At 29.0% G+C, this 15919-nt stretch overlaps 1 protein-coding gene across 1 annotated transcript; it reads left to right on the top strand.

The window, feature by feature from the left end:
* The first annotated feature begins 3514 nt into the window (after positions 1 to 3514).
* LOC145193548 (NADPH--cytochrome P450 reductase-like) lies at positions 3515 to 14723 on the top strand. Its single transcript, XM_090099361.1, has 6 exons — positions 3515 to 3555; positions 3734 to 4130; positions 5910 to 6173; positions 12424 to 12677; positions 12819 to 13005; positions 13343 to 14723. The coding sequence occupies exons 2-6, from the start codon at positions 3911 to 3913 to the stop codon at positions 14425 to 14427; spliced, it is 2010 nt and encodes a 669-aa protein (XP_089955487.1). The 5' UTR covers positions 3515 to 3555; positions 3734 to 3910; the 3' UTR covers positions 14428 to 14723.
* Positions 14724 to 15919: the final 1196 nt, after the last annotated feature.

The following is a 15919-nucleotide window of genomic DNA, read 5'->3' as shown; positions in this document are numbered from 1 at the left end:
AAATTTCATTTATCATTAGATTTTTTTTTTTTTTTTTTTTTCCTTCTTCAAATATACAGTTACTATGCTTTTTTTTTGTTGTTACAGGGCTTTTGTTGCTGTTGTTCTTAGTTAAGGTTTCTATTTCACTTTGATATATTTTTAATTATTGTTGTTGTTTATTATCTTTGTTATACTTTTAAATTAACATGGTTATAATATCAATTTTCTTTATCCTTTTTATCTTATCATTTTTGTAACTGTAAGTTTGTAAATTATTTTTGTAATTGTAAAAATAATCACTTACCATTTTTGTAATTGATTATTACTTTTATGGTTATTGCTTTTGTTAAACTTTTAAAATTGTTTGTGTTTTAGAATGCTTTTTTATTATTCAATGTTGTAATTATTGATTATCTTTAAATATAGTTGTTTTTGCTTTGTTTTGTTTGTTTCTTTTTGTTTTTGTTTGGATTAGGGTGGATTAAATTTCCATCAGCTAATTCTTGCCAATTTCTTTGTTCTAACTTTTCAAATAGTTAAAGATCATGTTTGCAGAAAAACTTTAAGTAATTATGATGTAATCAGACTATTATTTAATGAATATGGTTGAAAATAATTGTATAATACTGTGCAAGATTTTTTTAAAAAATTTATGTACCACTGTTGCAACATCATCTGGCAAAGAATCTGCATTAAATGATCTAGTTGTAAATATATTTTATAGTTTAAAAAAGTTTCATTTAGTTGTGTTGTTGTTTTCTGATTTTTTTCTTATTTTGAAATAAAATTTAAATGGAATTATTTGTTTGGTTTAGTAACATTTTCTCATCATTATAAGAAAATAACAATTATGTGTTTCAGACTGTAAAGCAGGTGAAATGATAATTATAGGTAATATAACTAACAGGTGAAATTATAATTTTGTAAACATATGATGCTTTGAATTAAAAAATATTTCAGTGAGTTTTATTTATGTTGTTCATTAATTTAGGTTAATATTTTTGTTTATCTCATATAAAAAAAATTACTACTGCTCATCCTTATCCCCTTCCTCTCCCTCCCCTCCCCCTGCCCCTCCTTTCCTCTTTGCTATATAAAAGATCCCAAAGGCTAAGTTTACTTCAAATTTATAGACGCTAAATCAAAAACATTCTCACGAGTGAATATACAAGATTAATTTCACTTTCAATCGCCCCTAAGAACTTTTGCGCTGTGATTAAGTTGTATTCTTTGGTTCCAACTAATTATTCTCTATTTATAATACAAAATCAACAGCAATGATATCCATTTCATTATTACATAAAGAGTTGTTTGCTAAACCTACCTAATGCTTATGCAAACGAAAAATATCGTAGGTTAAAAAAATATAAAACTAATGAGAAGATAAAACAGAAAAAAAAAAACAAAATAAATGAACTTGTAAATAAAGAAAAAAAACCAAGCCCAAGTATAGCATCATTTAAAGCAATTAAGCTCATATCATTCTCAGAGCCAAAAACAAGATATCTTAAAAACGTATACAAAACGCAAATTAAAAACCAGTCTTCACGGAGCCCCAATGGAGACCTCTATAAGAAGTCTAAAATGCGCTTGTGCCGGCAGGGAGAGAGGCTGGAAAGTACCGGATTTGGCGACAAAACCCCGTTTTTGGCTCAATTTCCATACAAAACGTCGAAATTTGGGCCAAATGTGGCCAAATTCAAGGCTTTCACCAACTCCAATTGGATCCCTTGGCCCTATTTTCTTGTATCCTGTCAGGCTGAGCACGAAAATGACAAAAACAATCAACAGAGAGGCTAGCAAGTACCGGATTTGGCGAAAAAACCCAGTTTTTGGCTCAATTTCCACACAAAACGTCGAAATTTGGGCCAAATGTGGCCAAATTCGATGCTTTCACCGACTCCCATTGGATCCCTTGGCCATATTCTGTTGTATCCTGTTAGGCTGAGCAAAAAAATGCCCAAGGGCATCAAGCAATTCAGTGGTAAGTACCGATTTTTGCGACATATGCACAGAAATGCTTAGAATTTGCTTGTAATGTCAATTCTGTGATTATTTCGTCAAATTGGAGCCTTTCACCGAGATTTCTTGGAGCCTTTGGACATATTCTGTTGTAACCTATCAGGCTGAGCACGAAAATGACAAAGACAATCAACATAGAGGCTGGCAAGTACCGGATTTTGCGACAAAACCCCGTTTTTGGCTCAATTTCCATACAAAACGTCGAAATTTGGGCCAAATGTGGCCAAATTCGAGGCTTTCACCGACTCCTCTTGGATCCCTTGGCCCTATTTTCTTGTATCCTTTCAGGCTGAGCACGAAAATGACAAAGACAATCAACAGAGAGGCTGGCAAGTACCGGATTTGGCGACAAAACCCCGTTTTTTGCTCAATTACCATAGAAAACGTCGAAATTTGGGCCAAATTTGGCCGAATTCGTAGCTTTCACCAACTCCCATTGGATCCCTTGGCCCTATTTTCTTGTATCCTGTCAGGCTGAGCAAAAAAATGCGAAAGGGCATTAAGCAATTCAGTGGTAAGTACCGATTTTTGCGACATATGCACAGAAATGCTTAGAATTTGCTTGTAATGTCAATTCTGTGATTATTTCGTCAAATTGGAGCCTTTCACCGAGATTTCTTGGAGCCTTTGGACATATTCTGTTGTAACCTATCAGGCTGAGCACGAAAATGACAAAGACAATCAACTGAGTGGCTGTCAAGTACCGGATTTGGTCTGTTGTTTTATTGTTTTGTTTTTTTTTTAATTCAAAAAATGATATCAATATGTAATATTACTCAAGTAAGTATGTAATATCAGTTTTTGTTTGATTGGATTTTCAACAGATATTTAAATCTTTTAGTAAACTGTTTCATTATAAAGTATTTCTAATGTTTTATTTTTGCATCTTGTGTATTGTATTTATTTGACATGTTTTTATATTTATTTTATGTTATTTTTTGTTAAATTTAATATGATTAAATGTTTTTTTTATTTATTTGTTATATTTTCTGCAATTAATACTTTCCCTCATATTCCACTGTATGATCTTTGAATCGAGGTTCTTTATTTTCATAAGTATATTTTAAGTGTTTTTTTAATGCTGCTGCATCTTTTTTTATATTAATCTTACAAAATTGTTTGATTAAAGTTATATATTCCGGAGATAATAGCACCTCTCAGGTTTTAGGGTATTCACCTTCGTTTTGTGGTATTCTTATGTTTAAATATATCATATTTATCATACTTTTAAATGAACATTTTTTTTCAATGCCAGTGTGTTGATAGTATTTATATAAGGTTTTTTACAATTTAAAAATAATACTCCGGCTATTGATTTGCACCCGCCTCCCTTAATATAGATAAAAATGATAAACCGTAATAAATAATATATGCTAATTGTATTTTACTGAAAAAAGTTATTTTTATTAAACGCTTTGCAATATTTATACTTTTTTAATGCGATTCTTGAATTCAAGATAAACTTTTGCTAATACACGCATGTTTTTATATCCTTTCGATAATTATTTCTTCAGCGCTATCTAAAATTATCGATACAGATCTCTCCAAAATGTAAGTTTAAATAAAAAGAATTTTCCTAAACCTTGGTTAACTTTTCTTTCAAAATTCGATGATTTCAATCAGTATTATTAGTCAAAACTTTACCACTAAGGCTATTTTTGTTTACAGTCAGGTTAAAAAAGACATTAGTAAAAGTGTTTAAAAATTTATTTTCCTTTTTTCTTCCCAGGTTTTTACAAAATTACCCAAAAAAGTCGCATCGCGAAAATTTTCAAGATGCTCCAATTTCTGAAAGACTGACATCAGCATATATTAAAATCCTCCCCTGTCGTATGACTTGTATTGCCTCAATAAAAATATCAAATTTGAGAAGCCTTTTTAGGCGTCTAAATCATTCACCATCAAAATGATTGCTGCAGAAGTGAATTCTTTGGGAGTTATTGACTCTTTCCTCTTGATATCTTTCCTTAGCTTGATTTTCTATTACATTTTTCGAAAAAAATATAGAGTTATTGACACTTTTAAACTTAAAGATTTTGCTGAGGTGAAAAAAACTTTGAATTTGAAATCACCTAATGTTGTTAATGAAACCTTAAATGGATTTGTTTCTAAAATGATTAAGTCAGGTAGCTTTTTTTTTTTTTTTTTATTTCTCTTACTGATATTAAAAAAAATATGTGTTTATATTTTATCTAGCATAGTATAGAAAAATCTCAGGTAAATTTATGTCCCAACTTTTTCATTACTTATACCTATAAGAAAAACTATTTCTCTGATGTAAATACAATTAAAAATAGAAACTCACAAAGCTCAGTATTTTTGAGCTTATTTTCTTGCATTTATACTAATACATTTTCTTCACATAGAGTTTGTGTTCTTTTTTAGGAACTTGATCAGTTGAAACAAAGTAGGCTCCTCCTGAGTCTTTTAATAGTTTTCTGAAATGATTCTATGATAGAGAATAATGGCTTTAAAGAGATATATTTTTCCAATCCATAACCTGTTTTAACTAAGCAATTTGTTTTGCTTCCAGTATAATTAGTTAAGAACTAGTTTAAGTAATAGAAGATCAATTAGCAACTTTCATCCATCTGTCTGTGTATAGGCTTTGAACCTATTGTCTTTCAATTTCTTTTGTATATCTTTTGTCCAAACATATTGTTTAAATGTGGATATACAGAAACTTCCATTATTGTATTTTAGGCACTTGAACAATATGCTTGGTCTCAAGTTTCAATAAATTAACAAGTCAGTCTGATGATTTTTTATTGCCATTGTAAAATTCCATGTTATTATTATCATTTTTCAATAAATAACCATATTCAAGTAAGAGGGTGATAGTGTCTTTAATAATCCTCTGTTGTTTTTTTTATTAATGTTTTATAAAATGCTTGAGTTACTCAGTTACTATAACAAAGAGTAGGAAAATTACCTCCAGCATTTCTTATTACCGTAACAATAAAGATAGCTTGCTGAAACACAAATATTTATCAAGATCAAAACTTCTTTGGAAAATGTTACCAAGAAGATAATATTTTGCAAAGACATTTTTGCCTGCACAATTATAAAGCTTAAGCACTGCATTCAAGATTATTGCTTTATCAAAGGCTATGCAGTAAAAACCTGTATAGTAATTTTACAGAACTATAATGCTTTTACTCAAATAGTAGTTTATTTTGCAATAAACATTATTAAGATATTGTTAACCATATAGATATTTCTTTCAATATAAGTCTTGTTAACATTATCAAAAGGCTTTGCATAAAAAGCAACAGCCAAATATCTTGTGTGTACTTTTGAAACAAAATTCATGAGTGATTTGAAGAGATTTTGTTATAAGTAACTCTTGTTACCTTGTGACAAAAGGCTTGTTTTGTACTCGAGTGTATTTAGTGAATACCTTATTTTGTACTCAAATATATTTGTAGTTTAAACACAAAAATTGGAATCGTCATTTTTATTTTTTATGAAAAAAGTACTCAACCCTTTTGCTTCACAACATGTATATACTTGTAAAAAAAAATATGTATCTTATGGTAACATTTTTATATCTTGTTTTTAAATAGTTAACTGCTCCACGTGACTATTTTTACTATTGCATTAAACTGTAAAATTATTATCTGATATCTCCCAAAATTGTTTGAAATTTAAAGTTTATAATATTTTGAAATAGAAATGTTTTTCATAGAAAATGATTGGAAGTAAATTTTTTGCATGGTTCTTTTGCAAAAAGTTTAAGTTCATCATCTAACTGATCATTTCTAACATTAATACCTGAATTAAAGAGTTTTTGGTATTTAATGAGCTTTTGAAAATGTAATAATATTTTAACCTTTGATCTTCTTTTTTGTTGTATTAAATATGTTTTAAAATTTACTTTAAGTTGTCTATAATAAATTTTTTAGAAAAAACGATTGCTATTTTTTATGGCTCACAGACTGGAACTGCTGAAGAATTTGCAAATCGCATATCTAAAGATAGTCATCACTATGGTTTAAAAGCTTCTGTATTTGACCCTGAAGAGTTGGAGATGTCTGAATTAAGTGACCTAAAAGAAAAAATACCTAATTCTTTAGCAGTATTTATACTTGCGACTTATGGGGAGGGAGATCCAACTGACAATGCATTACCACTTAATGAGTGGCTTCATGAAGAGCAAGATTTAAATGGTTAGAATAATGTTTTTTGCAGCAAAGGAGTATGTATGTATTTATATATGTATGTATGTATATGTATATTTATATATACCCTCAATTCTAGAATGTACAAAAAAAAAGAGAAGTTGATTAAATTCATAATGTTTTAAAAACTGTTTATATATTTTTTGAAAATTTATTGTCCATAATGATAGTAATATGTTTTTCATTGTGTTTCTCTAATCACCGCAAATTTTAATCACAATTGCACCAGATGCCACCATTTCCTTTCTATTTGCAGCAGTTTTTTGGTATAGTTGTTCAAGAAGAGAATCAGTTATTATGCCTTTATCAATATGAATGAAACCTGCTAAAAAATCTGATTCAATTTGTTTTCTATCACATTTAGATTAAACTGCAGGCAAAAGTCAGCCTTGTCTGAGCTTGAAAAGTAGAGTAAAATACTTACAATAACCAATGTATTTATTTATCTATTGTTTATTTCTCATATAGGTAATTTATTTCATTATAGTGCATACTTTTCCTAATGGGTATTTTCTTAAATCAATTGTTATTGTGATGCCTTAATATTTTGTAAATATGTACTTGAATTTTGAGAGTCTGACATCCATATATGCTATTTAAGTTTTTGAATTTATTACTTTTGTCACACTTGGGTAATAAAAAATGTGTTTGGTTATTTAGAACAGTTTTAGTTGTACATTACTGGCACTTAATTCTTGTATTTTTCACCACTAAACAGAACTTGAATAAATAAGCTGACTAGCAGATTTTTTGTCACCATAGCTATTCTCTGTAAGGTATGCTGCTGTAACCTAGGTGCATATGTACTCTGTAGTGAAAATAAACTTAATAAGGTTTAAAGTTAATGAATTTAAAAAAATGAAATCTCTTAAATTTTCATTTGGTTATATTATATATATGTACCAATAAATTGATAATTTTTAGTTTATCAGTAATTTAACTTATATATACTATACTATATGAAAAAATGCACAGAAATTACACTTTTTCCATGGCTGAGTTAATAGAGTTAATTATTGCTGAAGTATAGTGTACTGTATTTGTATATACTTATTTGTATTTTTATGAGTATATAAGTACATCATAGTTATATCATAGTACATAATTATTAGTAAATTCTTGTGCAATTATACTTGCACAAGAATTTACTAATAATATGTTGTAAATTGATCTAATGCAAAATACAGTGTACTTATATACTAGTATATACTTATATATAAGTGCACTATATTTTGCATTTGATCAACTTGCAACTTCATGTTATTAGTTTACTTTCAGGTTACTGGATAAAGGTAATGTAAGTATTCACCATGATGTTTGATATCAAAATTTCCCTTCAGCATTTTAACACAGTAATACAAGTTCTAAAATTTCACAAAGAATTGCAAGGGCAAAAAGGAAATTAAAATTGTTACTTTAATGAAAAAGGAATTGATTTTTAAAGATCATTTACCAGAGTGTATAATTTCTTGTCAAAATCTCCGAAGATTAGGTCTTTTTAAATCAATTAGAGAGAAAGATGAAAGTTTAACATGGTAGGAGAAGATACAATTATGAAACAAAAAGTGGGATGGAAAGGATGTAAAAGAAAAAGGTACTTTTTTTGTTAGGTATTGATGAGACAAATGGTCAACAACATACATGTACAAGCTAATTGGTTTATTTGTGAAGTTTTCAGCAGAGCATTGGAAAGAGAACATAGATTATTTTGCCTCAGAACAAATGGTATTGTATCTAACTGCAGTTAATGATGTTGCTGAAAGTGGAGTGATACTCATACAGGATTACAATTCATTTCTGACAAACAGGTTGTCTAGGAAAATTCCCAATACCTAAGAAAGGAACTTTGCTATTAGAACTTGTAAAAGCTAAATAAATTGGTAATTGTAAACATTTTAATTAAAAGGTACCAAAGTATCTATAGTTGATAGAACTGTTTGTTGTATACAATACAATATTGTTGTATACAATACAGTATTGTGAAGTATACAACAAATTGTTGTTAAGTTGGTACAATGCTAAAATTGAATATGGAAAGAATAATTTGTTTGTTGTTAATCTTTTGCACATCAGTTTAAGCTATTGAATGGTCGCATGAGCAATAAAACCAGAAACATGGAATGACTTGTGCAACTCCTAAACATGCTTCAGATTACATCAAACTTTGAGCAAGCCTTTGTTTCAGATGATGAATAAGAATTGTTTACTGGCTTTTTATTAAAGAATTTAATTTTTTTTTTGTATATATTTAGGCAAAAAGTGGAAAAGAGATGTTCTAGAAAGGATGTAATGTTACAATAGTTCATATTTTTCCATTTAAATTTACTAGCCAAACAGAAGATAATATTATAATTGGGTTAGACATAATATTTTATAATTTGAGGTTATATAGGTTAAAATAATTTTTTAAAAGATCAATGTTGATATAAATAATATTATAAATAATCTTCTTTATGATGAAGCTATTTTTTAATCATTTAATTTTTATGTTTCTATGTTAACAATATACTTAATCTATTAACTGAACCAAGAGTAAATAAAGTGGCCTGTATACTATACACCTAAGCTAAATTTATGATTGTGAAAAATGCATTATAGCTGTAAATGTTTAAAATATAAGTTTAAGTTCTTCAGCTATCTAGCAGTAAATTTTGATTCTGTAAATAAACAAAATAATTCTTAATGCTAAGTAATAAAAGTAAAAAAACATTTTTTTAATATTTGTCTTTCTTATCAACATTTATCAAATCAAACAGAAAAAGCATACTGATTTCTTAGTCATCAACAAAGGTGAACAAATTTCTTGACACTGAACCTGTTTTCTCTTGTTTGTGGAAAGAAAACTATTTCCAATTAAAAAGGCTTACCACATTATTTCATTGAAGCTGTGTGAATCATATAATCAACACATGCAATTTCATCAGTGTCAATGAAAACCCTTTTGCATTTGCTGGTCTTTATATTCAATGTTTCTTTATGGAGTTTTTTTTTGCTGTGTGCAAAGATATCGAAAGGGCTATTGCAAACTGCTTAAGGGGTAAAGGGTAACCCTTAATAACCCAACTTGAATCTGAGGATGCTCTATTTAAGAGACACTATTCAGGCTATCACTGAAATGGTTCCACATAAGAGATATTAAGTAAGTTATTAAAAAGGAAGTAAGGAAACTTATAATAAGAAAATAATTACTACCTTCAAAATGTAATTACTTAAAATAATTAAATACTTTTCAAATGAATGGATAAAAAAAACTTGTAATGTTTAAAATCCTTCATGTAAATTTTTTACCACAAATTCCTTCCCCATGACCAAGTTAAAAAACATGAGTGAAAAAGTAAGGGCTAATATTATCATGTAATAGGGAAATATAAAAGGTTTATATTAGGTAAATATAAAAACTTTTATTTAGTAAAAATAAAGTACTATTTTTATTTAATATAAATTTTTATATTTACCTATTATAAAGTGTATGTTCTTATTGAACTTGAGGCTCCAAAATATTCCATGCTTTTTCAGAATAATGCTCAGAAAATCTTTTTCTTGCTTCACCAACCAAACTCTTCTTATGGAAAAAATTAGACAATTCACAAGATTTTCTGTAGAAATAGGAAAAGCATTGTAGATTATCCTAATTTGAGCCTAAATAAGTCTTATACATCTGAGGGGCATTTTCACTCACCTATAATAAAAAAAGGGCTAAAGGTTGACCTTGATGTATATTTATCCTGATATTATTATTTTTCCATTTTTCATTACCCCAAGCATAGGCTAAGTCCTAACCTTTGACTCTAACAAATCAGGAGATAATAACTTACTTGAGCTTAGGAAATAAAAGTTTCAGTAAAACCTTACTGTGAGATTTAACACAATAAATAATTTAAAGTGATCGATTATTGGGAAAAAAAAAAGATTAATTAGTATTTAATTTTATCATTTCTTACTTTTGCAATCAAACAATCTGCTAAATACTATGATCTCATTCCCATATATCACATTCTGAAGAGTGCTTGATATTTGTTTTTCATTGTCCTATGAGAACCAATGTTTGTCATAGGACAATGAATCAACTTATAAATATAACTATTGATCCTGCAACTTTTATTTTATACACAGTCTAATGTATTTATCATATAATGAATAAAAAAAGGTTAAATGGAATTTGAGGAAGAAGAAATATAAAAAATTTCTCTCTTATATTTGTATAGGTTTTATTTACACCCACCATCAATTAAAACTTCAAGGTTGACAAAAGACAAATAGTTGCTGAAAAACATTTGGATTTTGCAACTTTTCCTTGTACTTTCAATGCATGTCTTATTTTTTACTATTATTGCATTTGCTGAAAAAGGAAAATTTCAAAAAACCTTTAGTACTAACTGAAAAACAAACAACATATAATTAATTACACAACATATGATAAATCACACAACTTATATGTATGCATACATACATACATACATACATACATACATACATACATACATACATACATACATACATACATACATACATACATACATACATACATACATACATACATACATACATACATACATACATATATACATACATGCATGCATGCATTTATGCATGTATATATGTACCTACAAGTATTTATATTTTTAAGGTTTTAAGATACTGGCTTAACAGATACCAAGTATATTCTACAGAAAATAAAGCGTAAAAAATTAGAAAAGATTAAGTGAAACATTAAATTCATTTTCAAGTAAAAACCAAAAACAAAAAGATAAACATAGCAACAAGACAACTGGCTTGACATATTTTCCTGTAAGACTTTCAAACTAGAAAATTATTTTTGTTTTGCTTGAAACAGCTACAAAATATTTAAAAATCTAAAATGTTATAGGCCAATTTAAATCTTTTAAACACAGGTCAACAAGCAATCCTAAAAGATTGGCTATAAAAGATTGTTTATTCGTTACTGATATTTTTATTTACTGATATGTAAATTTTTTTTTACCAACGGCAGAAGAGACTAATTTCCCATAGTGATTACCTCTTTATTAGCTTTTCAACATTTGTTATTTAATCACAGCCTGATTTTGTCAAGTAAAAATGTCAATTTGATTAACAATATTTGCTCCTTTTAGTTGTGTAAGGGTCAATGCCAGAAGTTTATAAAAAAAGTCGGATTTTCTAATTGTACCACAAAGCACTAGTTGTACAAGTGGATAATAACAGTTATTGAAGTGTACTAGACTGAAGACTACTGAAAAAGTTCTGCTTAGAGATCATTTTGTTTATTTTTAAAGATGTTTTCCTTTTTCAGATAAGACAAAATCTGTCATAACCCATCACATTGTAAAAAATTAATATTTTAATTTTATCAACTTTTGCCTGGTAACGTTCATTGAAGTGAATTTTTTGCCAAAAAAAGTTATTTTCAAAAGAAATGTTTAGTGGTGTAATCAATTACTGATTAGAGCCAGATATGCCTTAAATTACCTAGTGGTACAACTTAAGGTTTTAAGAAGTTTAATAAGAGTTATCTTGGAATAGGCTCTGGCACAAACAATGTGTGTACGAAAGACTTAATTGCATTTACTCTAAAACATGAGATTTTCAAGCATTGTGATGCTGGAAAATCCTTAGTATACATAATTCTGGAAAATCTCATGTTTTCAGTATTCAATCAATAATCAGATCAACATTCAATCGATATTCAGAGCCTATTGCAAGACAACTTCAGTATTCAATTATTATTCAGATCAACATTCAATCAATATTCAGAGCCTATTGCAAGACAACTCTTATTAAGTTTCTTAAACCTGATATTGTACCAGGAGCATTGATAACTGAAACTTCGCCATTTCTTGATTTTTAGAATTACGAATACGACTATGAATTCTGGAATTTTTAAAAGATCTATAAAAATATATCATTTAAAAGTTTTATAAATAATTATCACAAGCATTTTGATCTGAATATCGAGTCTGGTAAAATAAGGAATTTTAAAATATATCAACTAACTGTCTGGTGTAATCTAAGATTCATAGCAGACTCCTTTTATGAGCTTCACTCCTTAAAAGCAAAAAAAGTTCATTCCTGGTACTGTCTTGCACTTTTTTAATCCAGATCTTGAGATTCAAATTAAAGCTGAGATTTCAGAAATATTTTTATAAACATTTCTCCAAAAAAAGATTCACAAAAATAAAAATTATTTATCACGTTTTTTTTTTTGTTTTTTTTTTTATTATTATTATTTTTTTGAATTTAGGTTTAAACTTTGCTGTGTTTTCTCTGGGAAATAAAACTTATGAGCATTACCAATTTTTCGGAAGATATGTTGACAAACGTTTAGAGGAGCTGGGTGGAAATCGAGTTGTTGATAGGGGAGAGGGTGATGATGATTCTAACATAGAAGAAGATTTTCTAATTTGGAGAGAGAAGTTCTGGGATAAAGTATGTGACTTTTACGGTTGCAAAAATGTTGGTCTTTCACAAGCTGCATCAAGAGATTTCAAGCTTGAAGTACAAAACTTATTTTTTCATTTTTTTATTTTCAGGTTGTGTTATTATTTGGTAACCTCCTAAACTAATCAAATCGTAAACTCAATAAATGTTTATGCGTTCTATTATATTGTGTTGATTTCATCAACTTAATAAATTTAGAAACATGCAAATCTTTTTGTGGGTGAAATTTTTAAAGGTGAAATAACAAAATTAGGTGCGTTTGAAAAGCAACAGCCACCATTCGATATGAAGAACCCATATATGGCAAAAGTAGTTATTAACAGAGAATTGCATAAAGCTGGAGATCGATCATGTATTCATGTTGAATTTGACATAAGTCAATCAGGTAAGTGATGGTATAAACATTTTACAAAAATTCTCAATCGAATGATTAAGGAAATGTGTTTAGTGAAAAAACAAATTTTGTTATTTTTAGCTGAAGTCTCCAAAATATTCAACGTTTAACTTTAGTTTTACCTTTTCTCTTAAAGTAGTTTCTTTATCTTTGCCTTTTTATGTAATTTACCGTGGTCTGATATAAAAATATTTGCAAAAAGTCTTTAATATTTTCTTAGTAACTTTTACCTTTTTTTTTTTTTTATCTATTACCATTTTTATTTTACTATTGTATCTAAAAAATTAAATGCTTTTACATGCTAACGTATTGTCGGAATTTTTTAAAGGCATACGTTATGAAGCTGGCGATCATGTTGCTGTTTATCCCACAAATGATCATGAACTTGTTGTTAAACTTGGAAACTTACTTGGTGTGAACTTAGACGAAGTTATTTCATTAAACAATATTGACTTAGAGGCGTCTAAAAAGCATCCTTTTCCTTGTCCAACGTCGATAAGAAATGCTTTTCTTTATTATGTAGACATTACCAGCATTGTTAAGCATCATGTTCTACATGAATTTATTCCTTACGCTACTGCAGAAGCCGATTTAGCTCTTTTAAAAAGATTGTGCAGTTCTACTTCAGATGGAAAAAATTTTTACAATGAGTGGATTGTAAATGATCATCGTAATATTATAAGTGTTTTAGAAGACTTGCCATCGTGTAAACCTCCTTTTGATTTAGTCTTGGAAATGTTGCCGCGCTTGCAGTGTCGTTACTATTCGATTTCTTCATCCCCTAAAATGTCAAAGAACCGTATCCACATAACTGCAGTTGTTGTAGACTGGATCACCCGAACAGGCCGTCGACAAAAAGGTGTGGCGACTAACTGGTTGAAATCAATCAATCCTGAAATGAACATTAAAGTGCCACTGTTTGTTCGTCAAACTGCCTTTCGCCTTCCTTCCAAGTTTCGTACACCAATAATGATGGTTGGTCCTGGAACTGGTTTGGCACCATTCCGTGGCTTCATTCAAGAGAGACATATGATGATACAAGATGGGATCTCTCTAGGTACGGCTAATCTTTATTTTGGCTGTAGAAAAAAAGCTGACGACTTTATTTATGCCGAGGAATTGTCTAGCTTTGTCGAAAGCGGTGCATTAACAAGTTTATCAGTAGCATTTTCAAGAGATCAACCGGAGAAAATTTACGTAACTCACAAAATAAAAGAAAATCTGGATTCAGTTTGGCAACTGATTAAAGATGGTGGTCATATTTACGTTTGTGGCGATGCTAAGGTAGCGAAAGAAATGCAAAATCTTCTCATCGAAGCTATTATGATACAAGGTGGTAAATCAAACGAACAAGCTAAAAGTTTGATGCACAATCTTAGTAGTATTGGGCGCTATTCTGTTGATGTTTGGTAATTAAGAAATTGTATTTTAAAGTATTCTTTTAATATAAATTTGTCTTATGATTAAACGTCTTTTATAAGACTGAAATTTATCTATCTGAATTAGATTTAGTCATTCTTTTAACTATTGACGTTTTCTAATAACCCAAATAAAACAGATCATTATGGGCTTTTTCAAGTTTTTATAAAAAATATACACCATAGTACTAGTTGCTGAAATGAAAGTTATTTGTAAATCTACAACATTTAAAGATTGAAATGTGAGAAAATGATTTATATCTGACTTTTTATAATAGCAGTTAACAACCATCACTTTGTTTTTTATTTTTAAATTGTCGAATTTTTGTTTCAGCACCAAATTTTATTCATACTTTTTACTTAATTTATATTATTCATGGTCTTATGATAGGTTGGGTCACTTTTCAAAAAAGTGAACCTAAGTTTGTTTGAGAGAACAACATATGGTAAGCAGATGCTGCAAAAACATAATACCAGTTTTGTTGAGTTTCTCTTTTGTTTTTCCGGGACATTTTCAACGACGACAACAACATCAAAGTAGAATAGAAAGTTGAAAGTGAAAAAAAATGCTGTAGTTCTTATTTCTGGTGACCTTTTAGCTTGAGATCGGCATGGCTTACTATGAGTTAATAATCTAAAAGTAGTATTTTTTAGATATGATTATTTATTTAGATATGATGCTTGATAGGGTTTCAATTTCCCTATGACAAAGCAAAAGATTGAAACTGTTGGTTCTTATACAGGAAAATGTGGGAGAAAATTCGTGGCTTCTAGCTCGCTTTGTGACTGCTAAGGTCCAACAATTGAACCTTGAAGTCAATCATTAAAGCAGTACTGAAGTTAAAGAAAAAATGAACAAGTTAACATCATATGACCAATTATCTTTACAGCAAAGTAAATGGTATTAAGTGAAATTATTCTGATAGACAACCTTTTATGTAAAGCTACTAATTAAAAGCTACAATATATCTGTTATTCTGTGCATGGCTTACACCACCAACAGATTCTCATATAGTTGTTACAGAACTTTTTACTTGAAAGCAACGTTTTTGTGTTGTTTTGCAAAGATTTTTTATTTCCACGTTTAGGACAGCCGCTGCAATTTATCAAACAAATTTAAAAATAGAAAATTGATTATAAGATAAAACTTTTTCTTATGATCTTTATTTAACCTCAATCTTTCGTAGTATTCATAATAAAGGTTCTTTTCTCTGGCACTTGAGCAGTTTTTGTTGTATGTCCACTAAGGTAACTTTTACGTATGATTTTTTCAAATCAAAAACAAATTTATGAAATTGTGAGGAGGGAAAATGAGAAAACTATAAAAGTTATCTTCAAGTTTTACCCGACTCAAACATATCATATTCGAACGAAGAACACACGTGACCAATGACACGAATGGTGGGACTTACTCATTTTTCGTGTCAATGGACGCACATGTCCAATGACACGAAAAATGAGTAAGTCCCACCATTAACTTTTAAAAC

Source organism: Hydra viridissima, unplaced genomic scaffold, assembly GCF_058129835.1.
Source record: "Hydra viridissima isolate aposymbiotic clone 2 unplaced genomic scaffold, HvirCarnegie_v1 scaffold_10, whole genome shotgun sequence".
Taxonomy (NCBI): Eukaryota; Metazoa; Cnidaria; class Hydrozoa; order Anthoathecata; family Hydridae; genus Hydra; species Hydra viridissima.
Note: the sequence above shows the minus strand (reverse complement) of the source record. Positions and strands in the feature narration are given on the sequence as shown.